This window comes from Podarcis bocagei (genome assembly GCF_964188305.1).
Source record: "Podarcis bocagei genome assembly, chromosome: Z".
NCBI lineage: Eukaryota > Metazoa > Chordata > Lepidosauria > Squamata > Lacertidae > Podarcis > Podarcis bocagei.
This window is the reverse complement of record NC_138140.1, coordinates 32,605,369-32,625,952: the sequence shown is the minus strand read 5'-3', so window position 1 is coordinate 32,625,952 and position 20,584 is coordinate 32,605,369. Positions and strand designations below refer to the sequence as shown.

Here is a 20,584-nt window from a genome sequence, read left to right as displayed (position 1 = left end):
TTATAGAAGGTGAGCACTACAAAATTGCATCTGAACAGAATAATGACATTTAGTAGTGATGGAAGCTATTTACTGTATGAAATAGAACACCCCTCCCCCAATACTGCTTGCTCTAGTCCAGAATTTCCCAAACTTGGATCTCCAGATGTTTTTGGACTACAGTTCCTATCATCCCTGGCCACTGGTCCTGCAAGCTAGGGATGATGGGAGTTGTAGTCTAACAACAGCTGGCGACCCAAGTTTGAGAAACCCTACAGTCTACTCAAAACCAGAGCCCATCAAAGTTGCTCCAAAGCAGTGGTGGAAAGAACATCAGGAGATTTGATCACAGGTTTCCTATGTTTTGACACAAAGATGTCATCAATATCATAAAAATATAAGAGGAGCCCAGCTGGATCAGTCCAAAGGCCTCTCTAGTCCCGCATCCTGTTTCTCACAGTGACCAACCAGATGTCCCTGGAAAGTCCACAAACAAGATATGAAGGCAACAGCTCTCTTCTCCTGATGTTCTCAAGTTTCCCTCTGGCAGCCTCTCCCTGTTTCCTTCTGTGATACAGTAAGAGCACATATAGAAGAGGTGAGGCCATGGTGATCCAAATGAATTAGGTTTAGATGAAGGCTTGGTGGGTAGGAAAAGGAAGGCTTCTAACCATAGGGAGCAGAATGCCAGAAATCAGTTTTTATTTTGGCTTACCTCTGTTTTGCAGCTCAGCAGTGAGTTGCCTTTCCAGACTCTCTCTCAGTTCTCTCTCCCTGCACAGCTCCATCTTCAACTCTTTCTTTTCCTGCTGGATCTGTTTCTCCTGCACTCGAGCATTATCTACAGCAACTTTCAGCAACCCCTGTTAAAATAGGTGCACACAAACCGATCCTGAAAACAACTTTTTAATGGAATGGTAGGGCTGAGCTCAGGCAAGGGAACTATGGGTGCTGTTTTATTTTTTGCCTTGTCAACATGATCACAATTCTGGTGAATCTAGTGGTTGACATTATTGTTGGATGACATCTGGTTGAACAATCCCATTCAGAGTCTGCAGGACACAGATGCTTTACTACAGATCCAGGCTCTGGCTAATGCACACCCCAATTTCCAGCCTCATACATCAGTGCAATACAATATAGCAGTCTTTCTCAATCTGGTGCCCTCAATATGCTTTGGTCTGAAAATCAAATCTTTCCTGACCATTGACCATGCTAGCTCAGGTTGATGGAAGCCGTATTCCAAAGCATATGAAGGGTTCCAGGCTTAGAAAGGCTGCACCATTAACTAACACAGATTCCCACTATTATCTTAGCACAAATTCTCCAAATTTCAGCAAATACTGGATTCACCCAAAGATTTGTGTTACTGGAAAAATAAATATATTTTAGGGCCAAATGGTTTTTGTGGGAGAAGATTTAGCAGCAATGGCCTAATCATGTTCCCTCTCATCCTCATGCATCAGTCTTTTTCCAATTTAGGGGCTTCCTCATTTATTTCAGAACTTGCATACATTGTTTAGAGTTCTCAGTCTGAAATACTTGTGGAAGATTTTGAAGGTGGCGATACTCATGTGTGCCTGAAGTCCCTTGCGTATAAGAACTCCATGGGTTGGGGGCATTCAAATATAGTGGAATTGCATGTATCAGCTGAAGTCTCATTGCTAAAATCTATTGATGAATGAAGGATAAGTGGACGTTGGCAGATGATCCATAAATAATCCGGCAAACGCATTCTAAGGAGAAGAAGTATTTGTTAGTTGATTTATTTAAATGATTTCCATCAAACTTTTTGACTATAAGATCCTCAAGACAGCTAAGAAAAGAAATGACAAAAAAGCAAAAGGTGAAAAGTTAGGTTGAAGTGCTTGCAAGCATATAACATTTGTAATACAATATAATATCACACACAAACTTTCTACTTTTCACAATTCACGTTAAAATCACCATCCATTTTAAAAAATGAGATTCTGAAATTAACAAATAGTTGACTGAAACTGAATCCAAAGTTCCCACCATAAAACAAAGTTCCCAAATCCTGACTATATTATAGATAATAGAGATTTATCCTTCCCACATATCTGACCTCCTATACATGAGCACATCTTTCATATTATAAGGCATATGGGTTTACTACAGCCTGTGTATTATTATTCCAATATAAAATAAACTCAGTTTCTCTGAGAACGTATTATCTTGTTTGCCTCCCTTCCCTGGCTCTGATTACATTTGTTCTTTTTACATGTATACTTGTTCCCAAGTTTCCATTATCCAAACTGCCAATTCAGGAGGGTTTTTGACTTTTTCTGAACTTGACATATAGTCATCATACCGTGTAGTCATCTGGGCAGCTGTTGCCAGTTGTCTTTTGGGGACACCACTTCTTTAAGATAATCAGACAGACTAGAGGAACTCTTGATAATTTATAACCAATAATTTATCTTATTTCTGTTAATATTTGATACCAATATAATTTGATTTTAAGTCTCTGTCATCTCAATGCAGGGTGGGATGTGGAACTGGGGCATTTTACCTGTATGTTGGTTAATAAAGTTTCTACGGAGGACAATCCATCTGCAAAAAGAAAAGGTGCACGGAAACCAGGAGGAACACTCTGCCCAGCCAGTTGGATCTTCTCTAGGGCTGGTGCCATTATTGGGATGCCAATCTGCATCTCTTCTGTAAAGACACGACAGAGAAGGAACAGGTTATTACTTGGGGAGCAACTGAGGCAACATCTTTAAAAATGACCTGGGTGAAAGAATTGAGGGGATGCTCCCAAACTGGGAGGGGTAGCTAGCTTATTCCACAGAATTAGGATTTAAGATTACCTTAACAGACTCACAAAACTAACGAAACGACTTTCAATAGGGAGAAATGTTCTAGTCCAACCCCTTGCTATGCAGGGTTGTTGTAAAAAAAACAAAAAACAGTCTGCAAATAAGCATGAAGAAATTTTCTGAGAACCGATGCATGAATCTGTGGCCTTGTTCTTGTCTTTGATGCTGCTTTTGCCCTTCTTCTTCTTTTAAAAAAAATATTTATTTGGTTTTCCAAATTAAGATTTTACAATCCCTTATCCAACATACATCATAAAAACAAGATTCCAAAGAATCTCCTGAACTTCTCTCCTCCCCTTTGTGGGTTCTATTGTTAGCCATTTCCTCCCTTTTATAATAATCCAAATCTTTTACATCTCCATTATAATCCAAAATTCACCAAGTGTTATTCCACTCCTACTAACAATTTTAACTGTTTACAATGATCCCCCCCCCCGATAAATTATAACCCCCCCATTCCTTATTAAAATTTTGGCTTTCTGGAAAAAAATAAACAGGGAGAAATGTTAGGCTCTGCACTTAGTGGAGCATGGAAGTTGGGGCTTAGCTACCTATCCAGACCTATGAAGAATCACTGATGGAAAGGGGGCCCGATCAAACAGCTGCCCCTCAACCATAGTTGCTCTGGAGGGACAGGATCATCTTGGACTTCCCACTCAGGTGGGAATGGATCTCATTCGGGACACAGGGATGAGTTCAATGGCACCTGAGTGGGCTACTTGGAGTCAGTATTCACCTTACCATTGGCAACAGGCCCAAGAGTATCACAGTCTCCACCGTGGCCCACTACCTGAGGACCTCAGCCAGTGCAGCGTTTGTGTAAGCTGGTTTAGCAATGGACATCATGTGTATTTTAATGAACTGAATGGAGTGAAATATTAGGAGTTATGGAAGAGTGGAGAGAGAGTTTGTGAACTTAACAGTGTTTACCTTGTTTACTTAGCTGCTATTTTGTTGTTAACATTGTTTTACAGATTATAAATATTTGTTGAATAATACGATATATTATATGTTATGTAATATATCTGTTATGCAATATGACCTTTGTGTAATTGTGATATTTAGATTGTTTTATACACTGTAATTGTTTACTGATAATTTACTAATTACTTTAGAAATTGCATAGAAATACAATAAATCAAATCAAAGTCAAATCAAATGAGGTCATATTGCAGTTCCAGAAAGGAACAATTCAAGGAAGGAAAGAAATGAGATAACTTTTTTTTTTTTTTTGTAACTCGGAGACTTCTTTGTCCTAAATAAACAAAGCAACATTGGAGTAATGAGAAGTAATTTGGTTCTAACAACAGGTATAATACTAACTATAATCATGTAATGTTTAAAATACAGTCAAAACTGCTGGCTTTTACATAAAACAAAGACTGTGCACAATCTTCACTGCGTTGAGAGTCATTTTTGCTTCTCGTTGGTCATATTGTTTCACTCTTGCTGATTTAAAAAGGATTAAAAGAAATCTGATTTTTGCTCCATTGCCCTTTTTGATGGATGGATGGATTCAATGCTTAATTCTTTTTAATCCCCTTTGCGATACTCAGTGATCATGTAACAATGGTAATTTGGGGCTGTGTGTATTCTGTAACCACACTGTGCAAGTTCAGAAATTAGTAATGGGTGGACAGCTCTGTGTCCTGTATGAAGATGCCATACAGCCATGTGAAGTCAGACCACTGATTCATGCATCCCCGTACGTAAATATTTTATATTTATAGGATTGCTTTATTTCATACTTTAATTCTAGATGTTATATTTTAGTGGATCAGTAGGATCACTCAGTATGCATTTTAATTATGTATCTCTGTATTTTAATGTTTGTGTAATTTGTTTTTATTCATGTAAACCAGTTAGAAGCCTATTTCGGCATTAAGTGCTACACTAACAACAACAGCAAATTCTAGCAATGATTCTCCAAGGTGTGAGGCAGGGTGCACAGATTTTAGGAGTGAAGTTTATAGAATCATAGAATTGTAGAGCTGGAAGGGACCCTGAGGGGGTCATCTAGTCCAACCCCCTAAAATGCAGGAATCTCAGCTAAAGCAGCTATGAGAGATGGCCATCCAACCTCTGCTTAAAAACCTCCAATGAAGGAGAGCCCACCACCTTCGATTGTCAAACAGCTCTTCCTGTCAGAAAGCTCCTCCTGATGTTAAGGCAGAATCTCTTTTCTTGTAACTTGAAGCCTTTGGTTCAAGCCCTACCCTCCAGAGCAGGAGAAAACAAGCTTGCTCCATCTTCCATATGACAGCCCTTGAGATACTTGGAGACAGCTCTCATATCTCCTCTTAGTCTCCTCTTTTCTAGGCACACACGTTCCAGCTTGTCAATATCCTTCTTAAATTGTGGCACCCAGAACAGGAATCAGGACCCCAGGCAGGGTCTGACCAAGGCAGAATACAACAGTACTATGACTTCCAACTATACTTCTGTTGATGCAGCCTAGAATAACAGTTGTTTTTGCTGCTGCATCACACTGTTGACACATGTTAAGCTTGTGGTTTACTAAGACCCCTAAATCCTTTCCACATGTGCTACTGGCAACCCGTGTGTCCATCATCATATATTTGTGTAGCTGTTTCTACCTGCCTAAGTATAGAGCAAAACATTTGTCCCTATTTAAATTAATTTTGTTCGTTTTGATCCAGTTCTCTAATCTGTTCCAGTCATCCTGAATCCCAATTCTGTCTTCTGCAGTATTAGTTACCCATTCTAGTTTGGTGTCATCTGTAAACTGGATGAACATCCCCACTATTCCTTCATCCATGTTGTTTATAAAGACATTGAACAAAAGAACCCGGTGGCATCCCACTTGTCCTTTTTCCAGGATGATGAGGGACCATTAGTAAGCACTCTTTGGGTTCAATCAGTCAAACAGCTACAAATCCACCTAACAGTTACCTTGTCTAGCCCACATTTTCCCAGCTTCTCCACAAGAATATAACAGGGAACTCTGTCAAAAGTCTTACTGAAATCAAGATACACTATGTTTACAACATTCCCCCGATCCATGAAACTTGTAACTCTCTACATAAAAGAGATTCATTTGGCATGACTTGTTTTTGAGAAACCCCTTCAGGGTCTTAGTAATCACAGAATCCTTTTCTAAGTGCTCACAGACTGACTGTTTAATTATCTGTTCTAGCACCTTTCTTGGTATCAACGTCAAGCTGACTGGTTTGTAGTTATCTGGGTCTTTTCTCCTATTTCTGAAGGCGAGGACGATGTCTGCCTGCCTCCAATCCACAGGGGCCTCAGCTTTTCTCCAAGAATTCTCAAAGATTATAGAAAGAGGCTCTGAGATTACATCTGCAAGCTCCTTTAGTACCCTTGGATGCAACTCATCAGGCCCTGGAGGTTTGAATTCATTGAAAGTAGCTAGGTATTCCCTCACCACCTCTTTTCCTATCTTGGGCTGCAACACCCTCCTTACAATATTTATTCTGTTATCACCAGGCTGGGCATTGCTTTCTTTTTTGATGAAGACAGAGGCAAAGTAGGTGTTGAACAGTTCCACCTTCTCTCTGTCACCCAATAGCATTTCTCCATCTTCTCCACACAAAGGACCTACCACTTGCTTGCTCTTCCTCTTGTTTCAAACATAGCCAAAGAAACCTTTTATTGTTATTTTTAACCTCTCTTGCAAGCCTGAGCTCATTCTGAGCTTTGGCCTGCCTGACCTTCTCCCCGTAACTGTTGGCTACTTGTGTTATATTCTTGCTTTGTGATTTCCCATTTCTTCCATTTCTTATGCATGCCATTATTATTATTATTATTATTATTATTATTATTATTATTATTACTACTACTACTACTTCTACCACTGTCATTATCACTATTATTATCTGATTATTTCTCAGAGTTTCTAATAAGATTCTGTCTTCTCAGCACATCAGTTTGGTTAATATTTTATGAGAAGGTATGATCAATCTTTCTGCTATTCCCCCCAACCCTATCCTCTGGTTACACACTTAAAACAAGTTCTTCCCAAGTCAAAGACTACATACCATTTCTCATGCTCAAATAATTCATATGCAGGGTCAAGTCATTAAAATTAATTGTTTATGCCCAAAACCACTCCTCTGTGAAGCAAGGTAAACTAAACGCATCTTGGAGAGGTGGAGGGAAAGACGAGGGGGAGAGCAAGCGAGCGGGCGCAATGAATGAATTGTGGATAAACTGCTTAAAACAATCTAGAAACCTCAACTGCTTGGGAAGGGGGGGCATGGGAGGGTGGGGGAAAGTAATGCTATTAAAATGGCCAAAAGGAAAATTCATATTGACTGCAGAGACAGGGCACACCGTCTATGGTTAGTAATGTTGCTGTAGAGTAGATTGAAGTTTCAAAATGGCATTAGTCTTCTTTAAAGAGATAGACACGGCTAAATTAGGTGCTGCTGGCTGCAGTGAGGATCAAATGCAAAAAGAAATCATATTTCACCCGAGCTAGTCAACAGCAGGAAAATAAATAGAAATATAAGAGCTATGCAGGCAATGATTCATTTTGATAATCTGGCCCAAGAGAGACACAGGGAGACAGCATCCAGATCTAAGCTCCCCACCAAAAGACAAATAGGAGACGGAGGGTGGAGACTGGGATGACAGCCTAGCAGAGGTCACATCGATTTCTACCAGCAGTTTTCACACAGATGAGATAACCCTGCACTCCATTTGCCCCATTGTTCATATCCTACCTGTCCCACAAGCCATAAATTTCCAAGTCCCCGAAAAAAGGGGCAGTAAAGAAGAAGGATTCTACTTATGACTTCTTATGATTAAGTTTTTGTGCTAACCAAACATGGTTTGCCAACCAAGGTCACATTGCATGTTAAAGTCCGTAATAGCTAGGAAAAGACTAGGGGAAGCATATTACGGTTTAGCGTCTATGGGTGGGAAAGGGAGAGGGGGTGGGGGAGAAAAGAACCCCTGTCAAACAATTCATCATTTTCTCCTCCTGATTGAAATCACACACTGCGAAGATGAATGATATAAGCATTAGAAATCTATTTCAATCTTGTAATAGATCTTCACATCTGAATGGTGCCCCCCTTTAGGGCTACCTTCAACAGAAGCACATGGAGGGAGTAGAGCTGTATTTGTTAATTTGTTAAAGACATAAAAATCTTAATTGGCAAAGTGATGATGCCATGACAACCACAACAGAAAGGATAAGTATGGAATGTCCCTAAACAGGTCACTCTCTTTGTGGGTGGAATACAAAGGCTTTGATGTGTGTGTTTGAATTTTAACACCCACTATTCACGATGTATACATTGAAAGCTGCCACCCATGGGGTGGCAGAATAAACAGGAAATAAAACTAGGACCTAACCAAGGGCACAAGCAACACTGCATTTACTGAGGCAAAGGGAAGACTGCTTTTATGGAGCTTGTTTGCCATACCTTGTAATAGCATCCTAGCTTCTATTCTATTTTAATTTCTAGCACTCATTCCAGATGAATAGGCATCCTGTTAGGTTGTTGTTGTTGTTTTACATGTATTGAGAAAGAGAATATAAAGCAAAATACTCAGAATGGATAGCTCAGTTGGTAGAACATGACACCCTTAATCTCAGGGCTGTTGGTTTGAGCCCCACATTGGGCAAAAGATTCCTGTACTGCAGGGGGATGGACTAGTTGACCCTCAAGGTCCTTTTCAACTCTACAGTTCTATGATCCTAAGCCCAAAATTACACCCAAAGCTGTGAAAGCATTTACTAGGATTGGGAAAGCATGTGTAGCTTTGAGATTTATTTTTTAAGTTTTAAGTTTTTTTTGTTTTTTAATTGTAAAAATTTAAAAATCCTCTTCACATAAGAGGATTTTACAACCAAAATAAACCATAACACAAACAAGAACATGACTTTTCTTTTCATTTATGTTAATCTTCTTTTAACTCCTTGTTCTTAACCTCTTAAATCACATATATATCTTTAACAATTTTCCAAATGCTGCCCTACACCTCCCTTCCCCCGTTCTCATTACTTCCCTTCACCCATGCACGATCTTCTCAACCTAATATTGTTTCTTGTTGTGTTAACAAAAGTTTGTATTTGTTGTTCCATATATGTCATGATATCATCTTGTATCCTTGCGCATTTTACCTATTGCATATTAAATTTAAGCTCCAAAACCAAATCTTTCCATGTATTCCTTTATGTACTCCCACTCTTTGTACATCTTTTTGGTTGGAACAGCCTCTAATTGTTGCCATTAATTTTGACATCTCCACAAATTCTCAGATTTTAGCTCATCATTCCGATATTTCTGGTATTTTTTCTGTTTTCCAATTTTCAGCCAATAATAATCTAGCCGCTACTGTTGCTTAAAGGAATACATTCCTTTTGTCTTGGGGATGTCACTGTTATTACATGTGTAGCTTTGAGATTTGGGATACACACACACACACACACACACACACACACACACACACACACTGGACATTATCTTTGGCAGGGCTGTGCCCCAGTAGCCCTAGTGGAAGAGTTTCCACTGGATCCAATTCATCACAGCATTTCAATTTCAGTCAACAGCTAGCTGCTTCCTATCCATTTAAAGCAGTATCAAACCAACAGTCACAGCTTCCCCCAAAGAAACCTGGGAATTGCAGTTTGTTAAGTGTGCTGAGAATTGTTAGAGAACCCCTACTCCTCTCACAGAGCTACAATTTCCAGAGTGGTATAACCACCTATCCATCTTTCATTGGTACTCTGGAAACATTAGCTCTGTGAGGGAAACAGTGGTTCTCTCCCTTAACAAACTACAATTGCCGGATTTCTTTGGAAGTCATGCTAGTGCTTTAAATGGAGAGCACAGATATGGCCTATGTCTAACTCATTAGTGCACAACCTGTGGCACCACAGGTGTTGCTGGAATACTACTCCCCATCGTTCCTGATTGTTGGCCATGCTGGATAAGGCTAATGGGAGTTAAGTGTGCAAAAGGCTTCCCACCCCTGGTGTAACTGAACTGAACTGAGTTCTTCTGCTTAACCTCTCACCCATCTTCTTCTCATCCCTCTCTTGCTTCCCTTGCACTGGGACAGGAACACAGCCTTTTCTTATTACTCTGTAAAATGCCATTGACCATGATGGCTCAATACTACCATGACAAATGTCCATCTTATTAAGTGTCTACACTGTCACACAAAAACGCGCACACAAAGATGGGTGAATCATTCAGATTAGATCCCAGCCTCGCAAATCAGCTTAGGACTGGCATTGCTCTGGCAGTGTCAGTGGGCGAGGGCTCACACGGCAGGCTCCGTTCACCCTCTACACCCTGCCCCCAGCATGCCCCGGGCACCGGCAACCACGCTACACCAATGCTCCTCCCCCCTCCATAGTTGAACATGATAGCTTTTCTAAGATATAGATATAGATATAGATATAGATATAGATATAGATATAGATATAGATATAGATATAGATATAGATATAGATATAGATATAGATGATATAGGTATAATTGCATTGTAGAAACATATCTCCCATTAGGCATTGGTAGTATTCAGTGGAGACTACTCCATTAGGGCTAAGGGGGAACTGTCCCACCCACCTCAGGTTGCCTTCAGCCAGCCCCCAAGTGTCTGCCTTCTTACAATCAGTCAGAGGGCAGCACTGCCTATCAGCCTCTTCCTCCTTAGCCTCAGTAAAGAACTCAGAAGGAAGGAGGACTGGGAGAAATCTAAAATTAATTGATTCTGCCTGTCACTGGCTCTAGTTCCAACTACTGTTTGATCTCAATGCTTTTACCCTATCCATCCCAATGGGCACCAGACACCACTGGTAGTACTGAAATAGAAGTTTTGATTTCTCTTTCCATAATGTCTGCTCTTAACTAATGCTCTCTTTCCATAATGTCTGCTCTTAACTAATTTGCCCAATCTGCTTAGGCAGACTGCTGACTACCTTCCCTATGTGCCAGTGCTTTTGACTGATAACTACACAGACAAAAAGAGGGCTAGATTATCTTCCATTCTGGCCACTGCACAATCTGTTCAGGCAGACAAATAACTTCCTCCCAAGCAGAACTGAATGTATCATCATCATAATCTTATATAGTATCATCACCATCATTTTATATAGCACCATCAGTGTGCATGGCACTTTACAAGAGGTACAAGATGATAAGTTCATGCCCCATGGAACTTGCAACCTAAAATTGAACAAAGTGGAAAGAACAGAAAGAAGGGGAGGCAGGGTTAAGAAGGGAAGCTATATTAAGAACACGAGGAAACCCCTGCTGGATAAGGCCAAAGACCCACCTAATTCAGCATCCTGTTAACACAGTGCCTACTGGAAGCTGGCATGTAGGACCTGAGTGCAACAGTGCTCTCCCCATTGGTAATCCCCGTGAAGCTGGTATCCAGAGGCTTGCTACCTCTGAGAGTGGAGGCAGAACATTGCTATCATGGCTAGTAACCACTGACAGCCTTATCTTCCATCAGTTTCTCTAGCCCTCATTAAAGCCATCCACGTTGGTGGCTATCACTGCCTCTATGGGGAGTTCATTCCACAACTTAACTATGTGCTGTGTGAATAATTATTTTTCTTTTGTCTTGTCTTTAATCCGCCAGCGTGCAGCTTCATTGGATGGTCCTGAGTTTGAATATTATGAGAGACGGATTGTATTCTTTAATGTAAACTTTGCTCGTGTGCCAGGAGAATAGGAAGCATGACAAACAATCAGGGAATTCCTGAGGTGGGAAGTGGGAGACACGAGCCACCTGGATGTGATCAAGACTGCAATTGAGCAAATACATCCCATGAGAACATCACAAAATGAATGTAATGTTTAGAGCTGGCCTGAACAAGTACTTCCCACTGAGGCCAGCTCCATTGGCTTACCTCAATGTGCACGTCACAGAACTATCCTCTTTCACAGAAATTAGTGGAGATGTTCATTTGAGTGGAGGCTGTGTGCACATTACTGATGCGTGTCTACTTGGCCTTAGATAAAACTTTGGCATGAGAGCTAAGCTATGCTTCATATGGTCAAGGCCATCAATAGAAGTGCATCACTTGTGGGGCTGCCTGCCCTTATCAGGAATCAGGGAAGGGATATCACATTGGCCCAAACCACCTGTTGGCAGAACATGGCTCCTGGTGTCTCAAACCAGAAATGTTTGTTTTGCTTGAATATTGTATAATTAACTGTAATCGGGGCTTGTGTTTGGAGAGGTGGGGCGGGGAGAGAAGAGAGATTACAATGGTACCTCGGGTTACATATGCTTAAGGTTACATATGCTTCAGGTTATAGACTCTGCTAACCCAGAAATAGTACCTCGGGTTAAGAACTTTGCTTCAGGATGAGAATAGAAATCATGCAGCGGCAGCGGGAGGCCCCATTAGCTAAAGTGGTGCTTCAGGTTAAGAACAGTTTCAGGTTAAGAACGGACCTCCGGAACAAATTAAGGTCTTAACCAGAGGTACCACTGTACTTAGAAATATAGAACTGTAGAGTTGGAAAGGGACCCTGAGGGTCATCTAGTCCAACCCCCTGCAATGCAGGAATATACAGCTGTCCCATACAGGTATTGAACCTGCAACCTTGGTGTTATCAGCACCATACTCTAAGCAACTCTGCTGTCCAGCTTATTATATACCTGGGAGTAGGGGGGAGCTGGGAATGACAGTTGGGAAGTAACAGTTATTATTAAGCGTGTTCTCCTTCATGGAGAGCACGTGTTGCGGTGGGGGCCGCCAGGACACTCCAAAGTTGGGGGCGGGCTAATTGATCGTTGGCCACTGATGTGATTGGGGCTTCCCTTGTTGTTGGGAAGAAGTTAATGTTGCCATTCGTTGATTGACAGCCAGAAATGCTAAAACTCCTTGCACGAGGCTAGGGCTTCCTCTTTTCGCCCGTGCATCGGATTGCCCGTCCCCCCCCCCTAGAATTAGGGTTGTTCGCTTTGACCTTGCTATGCCTGTCATGTGGTCGTCTGCTCTTGGGGCAGATTTTGTCCATCTGGCTGATTGGCTGGGGCCATTTGGTTTTTGCCTACTGTGTAGCAAATCGTCACAACTTGTAAGGTTGCGGTTAGGCACTGGTTTATGGTTTGGTTGGTTGAGGGGCATGGATTGGCTGTGCCTGCCCCTCTAATGCTGCTGCTGCAAGGGATTCCGTTAAAGGAATTGGGGGCTAACTATTGCTTGTCCAGCCTGTCAAGGGGGCTCAGGCCATAGCAATGAGCTCCTGGTTGCATTTGGGGAGGGCTGAGGGCAGGTTCCCTGCTCCATCGCTACCCCCTATTCTGACTTTCGCATCGTGCGGAATGTCAGTCTGTCCTCCATGGTGGGGGCAGATAGTCGCAACCAATGCCTAAGCAACCACTCACAAATTTGTATTTTAATAAAGTTGTGGCCAAAATTATGCCAAAAATCTTAAACAAAAATTCTGTGTGAGGTGTGAGTTATTGGGGTGGCCCTGGGGACCTCGACACACAAATACTATTATTACTTAGTTGCCTTACAAAAGTGATTCAGAGACTTGCAGCACAGTATAAATGCTAAAACCAACTACAACAAACGAATAAAAAGCTTTAAGAAATGAACCTATATGAATTTTAAAAAAACCCACGTCTTACTGAACCTGGCCCACCTAAACAGGAAACAAGTACTTAAAAGAACTTGGAACCCTTCAAATTAAGGACCAAAAGATAAAAAAGAAAGTTTTTTGCCTAGTGCATTACAACAGATGAATATATGCTTAGGAGATAACTAGCTTTGGTTGAATTCATTAGTGACTTCAGTCCATAAATTGCCAAACAGCACCACCAGCAGCTAAAATACAGTTCAGATCAATTGCAAACCACACCCAACCCAACCCACTTTATTATTTTCTATTTTCATTGTCTTTTATGTTAGAATAATACATTTTTGTTGCTGCTGTGGGGCCTCTTAAACATGACATAGTTGGGCATGTCTTAATCCAGCCCTGCTCATTATAGTTATCAGATCTTGCTATCATGAGACTTACTTGGAAAAAAAAAGTCTGATGGAAATCCACATTCCACCCTGATTCCACCTCTGTGATTCCATGAAATTTCACATCCATTTTCAAGTCTTCAAGGACAAGGCTATCTACCTTCAATGACTTACTAGCGCTGCAACCTCCTCCCTCGCCCACTGCTTCTGCTTTCATTGCCTCTCTGCCAGGAGGTAAGTCGTTCTTTTCATCAGTGAGAAAGAGGGATGCCTCCTTCTAACCTGGCAGAAGTCAAGCCACCCCAAATTTACTGCTTTAACCTTGCAATTCAAGTGCCAAATTTAAAGCAGGCTGTTTTTCTTAATTACACCCCCTGAATGTGCAAAGGGGTCAAAATGAATGCAATTTGAGGAGTAGCTGATTAATCTGGTTGCTGAGTGTTAAATCAAACTTTGGGATCATTTTAACGGTATGATTTATATTGCCTGGTGCCGTGGTGCCTTCCACCTCCTCCAGTGGTCCGATTTGTGATAAGGTGCTTAAGGAATGTGTGCACATTTTGAGGGGATCTCAGAAGCATTGCAAAAAGCATCAAATGAAAAAGACAGCTAACTTGTAGATTACCTTATTTGCCAGTTAAGCTTAGTTGCACCGCCATCTATTATTGAAAGCCATAGGTATGCACAACATTATATTTTACAGACAAACAGGAAGCAAATATCTGCCCCAAGATATTTACAATCTAAAATTCTATAAAAAGGGAATGATGAGAGGAAGAAGAGGAAAGTAAACAGGATGAAGAGGTGATTTTTTTAGTTGCACATACTTGCACATAGGCCCTAATACAAGTTCTGCCCATCAGGAGTAGGGCAAAGTGACTTATCTGACTTGTCTTCTCCCACACTAGCTATTCGTTTATTTCAATTTTGTTAAAAACCCATAAGCTACACGTGTCTACCCCTTAGTTACAGTACAATATGAGGGCTAATGGGTTGTGCTAAAGACTTCATGGGAAAGGTGGGTTTTGAAGAGGGGCTTTAAGGAACAATGAGACACCAAATGGGTGTTGCAGGAGGCATGTCCAGGCATAAGAGGAAGCAAGGGAAAAACAATGGAATCATTTGAAGTGTTTGTCTATTCATTCAAATCAATAGGTTCTTTTCCGTACAGGTATCAACTGCAATTTTCAACATATGGATTGTGAGGATTTTGTTCAAACTGTATTTCAAGTGAATCTGATCTGCAGTTCTTAGCTTAATACTTAGATTAGAATGCAGTTATATTTTGTTTTTCACACTTCTCCCAATGCTGCAATAGAGTTCTCTGCTAAACAAATGTACAACAAAACTGCACTTTTGGAATAAAATGTGTGGAGAAAAAATGTGTAATTTAGTATAAAGTCCACACCAATATGGGTATTTTAGATGGGGTTGGGGGGGGGAATTTGATGCAGCTCACATTTAAAGATGAACTTATCTAATTTGCATTTTCCAAAACAATTGGCAAACTGAAAGCACAGGCACACTTCGGAATTTAAACCTCTGTGACAGATTTATTCATCCTTAATATTAGAATACAATGCATATAAAACATATGTATTTTGTAAATAATAATGTTAATTTTGCGTGTATGTTTGTTCTCTTTAGTTTCAGATTGAGATTGATGCAGAAACAGGACAGAATGGCCTTATCAATGAACACAGGCAAAACTGACATGGTTTGGGAATAGACTGATGCATCCTTGCGCGTGTGCACCCACCCACCGTTTTACAGAGCTATTCTTGTCAAAGGTGTTTTAAACAAACAATTACTTAGAAAATATCAGTACAATAGCACAAAGATTACCCTGCAATGCAGAATTATGCCAATATACTTGTTAACAATGATACCTAGGTAATTTATACAGTCGTGACATTTACCTGCATGAAGCTCCCATTAATAACACTGAAGATTATACCTATTTATAACTGGGTACATATTTAAAATAAATTTTGGTGCCATAAGTTCCTGTCAACAGTTGTGTGTGTGTGTGTGTGTGTGTGTGTGTGTGTGTGTTTTAAAAAACTAATTTGGACTTAAATCTTCATGGTGAGAGGGAACAGCTAACTTCACGGTGAGAGGGAACAGAAATATATGGCGAACATGGATAAGAATTTGGGGAGAAACACGGTTAATTTGGTTAGTAAGGAGCTCAGATCAGCAAAGCCACAGAAACAACCAAGTCAAAACATTCAGTCTTCAGGGACGATGGGACTATTTTAAAAACTTAAAATCATCATGCAGTACGTGGATTGAAAGCTGATGTAAATACCATAAAACCCACTGAAAAACATTTCTGGGCAACAGCTCTTCCACACACACACACACACACACACACACACACACACACACACCCTAATCCATAATCAATTATAACACCTCCAAGTAATCCAGAACTTACTAATAACAGAATTACAAGAGGGACTGACAGTTGCTGTTGTCCCTGCTGTAAAGGAAAAACCAACAGCCCACCAGCAAACCTGTAGCCCCCAATGACAACCTACATAGATGAGCCACAAATAAACAACAGGTGCACCAGCATTTGGGTACCTGTAGAAAAGAGTCTCTAGATTATTTCTCCAGGAAATGCTTCTGCCTGTCAGAGTAGAGAGTACTGTGGGTGGGTTGGGGGTAGCAATTGCTATGGGGCACATTCCCTCAGAGACAATCTGTCAGAGGCTACATACTAGAAGTGGCATCAGGTCACTCGTTGGGTCTCCATGTCCCTGTCACCCCCTTTTTCCCCTCCCTCTTTCTGCCACTTCCTCCCTCTGCTATTTTCTCGCTGTCTTTCCCTATTGTCAACCTCTTCCCCCCCCTCTCCTTCTGCTCCCTCCTCCTGCTCTCCTCCCCTCTCTCTTCCTCATTCACCCCCTTTCCACTCTCTCCTTCATCCCCTCTCCCCCTCGCCTTCTGCTTCATCTCATCCATTCCCTTCTATCTCTCTCCCCGGGTCTCCTGCTACTTCCTTCCTTCTCTGCTTCAACCACCTATTCTCCCTCTTTGTTTCTCTGTCTCATCCACCCCCTTTTCTCTCTCCTCTTTTGCCCCTTGCCTTCCCCTCCCCTTAAAATAAGAGCAGGCGGTTTAGGCTTGCAGGCTGCCCATTTATACAATATGAGTACAGAGGGACAAACTGACCTAAGGCAGATTCCTATGTGTGTATAAGCTTCGCAAACCTATTTATATGAAACTTATCCCTTTCCAATACCCAAACTTCCCATGAAGTCTCACCCTCCCCCACATTAAATAACATTTTTGTTTGTTTGTTTCTCACTATCATGGGTAGGTGAAACTTGCCCATGCAGGGTGGGGTGGGGGTGGGGAGAGAATTCTAAAGAATCTTGAGTTTCCTTGGCAGATTCAACCTTTCCATATTAATGTTGAGATGATTTTTTCCCCTAGCTATTTTGTTGCAAATATTTATGACTCCATATGGAACAACAGATGTTCAAGGAAATGCATGGCAGAGAAGACTTCATTTTCAGCAATTATCCTTCTACTTGTTGTCACACTGTAGGTGGTTTTAGTGCATCTCTCTAAAAAAAATTAAAAAATAAAGTAAAATCCACCCAGTCCCACTCACACACTGTAAGGACATCAGCAGAGATCATTATGCTATCCTCCCCCTTCCTTCCTAAATACATTGGCTTCGGGGGGAAAGTGCCATTAATTTCACTTAATCGCAAGTGTGGGGCAGGCTGATACAGTGCCAGTTCTGCAGGGGGACCAATCTCCAACCCTATTCCCTCACCTGGCTGAATTCCCTTATCTGACCTTAGAATCACAGAGCTGAAAGGGGCCTTAAAGTTCTTCTAGCCCAAACCTCTGCCAATATAAGAAATATTTTTGCGTTTTCTAGCTTGTCGGACTCTACATCCTATTTAGATAAACAGAGCACCACTACATCCACCATGTTGTCTCAGCTCTACCAGGTTTTGTTGCACCCAGTATAGATTATGCTCTCCATGTGTTTTACCTATGGCACTTTGACCTCTTTGACTTGCTGTCATGTGCTCCAGCACTTACAGTTTAATTCCTTTAATCTACCCTCAAGAGCAACAGAAGATGAATTTGTCATCTATGCGACAGCCCGTCAGGTATGTGAAGAAGGCTAAATAGTGCTTGTTAATAATCTCTTCTCCAGGCTAAATATGACCATCTCCTTCAATGTTATCTATGCACGTACTTTGATATCCATACCACATATATACTGGGGTGGCAAAACTTTGTTAGCTGAAGGGCTACACTGCATTCTTGGCAACCCTTCGGGACCACCTGGCAGTGATGGGGAGGGCACAAGGCAAGTGTTTTCCCTTTGTCCAGTAGACTAGCTTTTACATACACTCTCACAGCCTTCTCTGTCCTGCTTCCAAGCAGGCCAAAGGCATTATCAGAGTTCAAGGATACACTTCCAGCCAAGAGGCTGCAAATCAGGGCTAGTAGGGGTCATGCCATGCAGAGAGGTGGGTGGCTGTGGAAAGACTAGAGGGAGTCCCGAGGCCCAGAGAAAATTCATTTCAGACTGTTCTGAAGCAGATCCCTCCATTCTGTAGGGAAAATGGGAAAGGGGAACTGAGAGACAGCCCTGTCTTCATACAATCTGAAAATTTGCGACCCAGGGACACAATCCTGCACACCACTAACTGCAATTGCTGAATTAATAAAATGCATGATCCCGTGAAACCATCCATGAAATGGCCACGGTAAAAGATCAAGTTCAGACTTATCCAACAATCTTGCAAGGTTTAATGCTATTGTAAAGCTGAAGTTCTTAACATATTAGCAATATATGGAGACAAGTTACACCCCATGAACCCTACACACACACACACACACACACACACACACACACACACCAGATAGGAAATGGTGTTTCCCACTTCCTGTTTTATTAAGGTTTATTTTACAACTGTATTAAATAGGTTATAAAGGACAATCCCGCTATTATACCCTTCCTTGCTTAGACTTAATAAATATTATATCCCCACCATCTATTAAAGCCAAGCAGTGGAGAAAATAAGTGAGGTAGTAATCTCCTCCGCAGATGTAAAATACCCTTAATAAACTTGGGGTGTATAACAGTCAGGAACGAATTACTCATGTCTGCTTTAATAAAATAGTACCCTTAAAGCAGTATTACTCTTAAGGTACTGACATTCCCACTGGCGCTACAAGCATATCCTTTCAAAGCAACACAGCTTGTTAAAAACGGCAAGATATCTTCTTGCAATAGAGAGTTTGTGTCCAAGCAAGATACAAGGTTTGTCGAGAAAGTATCCAGGGAGCAATAAAGCTGATGGGAAGCATATTTCTCGGTGGTATTTTAGCACTGTGAAAAATTCAATCACGGGGAAAAAATGTTTAGCTGTAAACATTTGAAGAGTCATATAAAAGCAATAGCTTTCCTGCAACACCTGCTTAAATAATTTTAAGAGGTGGAATGGAGCCCACCCCCCACACCCCACCCCGCTCCAATCTTTGAAAAGCCATTGAGGACATTGTCTATTAATTTCCCTGGTGCCATCATGGCCGGACTCTTGAAATCAGGCAGAGTTAATAGCAGAATTCAACACAAACCAAGGGCATTTGACCAATAGGGCTAATTTTAACACACACACCCCCGCCACAATACCAAATATCTGTTCAGTATTAAGATAGGGAAAACTGTCATTCTTCCATAGGTTATTTTGCAATGGCTTCAAATGTAAGAGCCAGTGGTAGAGTAGTTATACTATGAGAATATTAAAGGGGAGGCCTGGGTTCAAATTCCCTCACAGCCATGAAAGCTCTTTAGGTGACCTTGGGTCACTGTTTTTCAGCCTATCCTACCTCATGAGGTTATTCCGAGGATAAAACGAGGAGAGGAGGATTAACCTAGATTTGAACAAATCCTCCATCAAGAACCAAAGTGGGGTTTGTCCAAGCTAAAGCAGGCTCTCTCCAAATCACCCTGAACCAAAACAAGGACCTCTGAGATGCTTCAGGGCACTTTGCTAACTACAGGCGCTTGGTTAGGAAACGCTGGACGTGCAGTCCTCCTGCTTCTGAGCCATATGCCCCTACACATCCACTCCTGTCAAATCAGCTTCACACTTAGTTTCCGTGACTTCTGAGTACACAGAAGCCTGACGCTGTCCCACTCCCACCCTGCAAATCATTAAAACTCCTTAGCCCACTGTCAGGGAACTGCCATCAGAGCATCAGGTGGTGGAGGGACTCAGGCAGGATGAAAGAGACTCAACTGCTGAAGCGGGGACCAGCAGGGGGAGGAGTGGGTCTCTGAGGGAATGCGAGCAGGAGGGAGGGCTCAGGGAGGCTTCCAGCGAAAACAGTGGGGAGGTATCGGAGTCTCCCATAGGGAGACCCATACCTCGCAGGAAACTGTCACGCCGTGAGTCCAGGAGACGCGTTTCCGTTAAGGAACTTCTTTGTTGGAAACGCTTCCGCAGACAGCCACTGTCGGACTCTACTAGTGACTAGAGCAGACATGTCTGAGGAGCTCCGTCACACACGGAGGTTTGTGGGGGCGCACAAACTCTGAGGGAGCACGTTTTCACGCACAAGCAGCTAATCAAACCCTCACAGCAGTCCGACAGTCTTTGTACGCTGCCTGTGCAAGAGAAGGCATCATGAGCGAACCAACCGGAACCGGAGGAGCAGGGGCTGGAGCTGGTCCAAGCTTGGAAGATAGATACCGAGCGTTGGAGGTTCAACTGGCCCTGCAGACGGCGAGGCTGGAGGAGAGAAGGGCTCAGGATGCAGACAAGAAGGGGAGAGCCACTCA

At 41.9% G+C, this 20,584-nt stretch overlaps 1 protein-coding gene and 1 long non-coding RNA gene across 11 annotated transcripts in view; one reads left to right on the top strand and one right to left on the bottom strand.

The window, feature by feature from the left end:
• Positions 1–12,406, top strand: part of LOC308579311 — a 35,328-nt gene extending 22,922 nt beyond the window's left edge. Inside the window, exon 3 of the long non-coding RNA XR_014004404.1 lies at positions 11,409–12,406. This is a non-coding gene — a long non-coding RNA (uncharacterized lncRNA). The remainder of the gene's footprint in view (positions 1–11,408) is intronic.
• Positions 1–20,584, bottom strand: part of DACH2 (dachshund family transcription factor 2) — a 340,390-nt gene that overhangs the window by 14,251 nt on the left and 305,555 nt on the right. For all 10 annotated transcript variants that reach the window (XM_081180171.1, XM_081180162.1, XM_081180164.1 and 7 more), the window contains 2 exons: positions 2,513–2,658; positions 695–842 (listed from right to left, as the gene is read on the bottom strand). In XM_081180171.1, the coding sequence (XP_081036297.1) occupies positions 695–842; positions 2,513–2,658 (294 nt within the window). The remainder of the gene's footprint in view (positions 1–694; positions 843–2,512; positions 2,659–20,584) is intronic.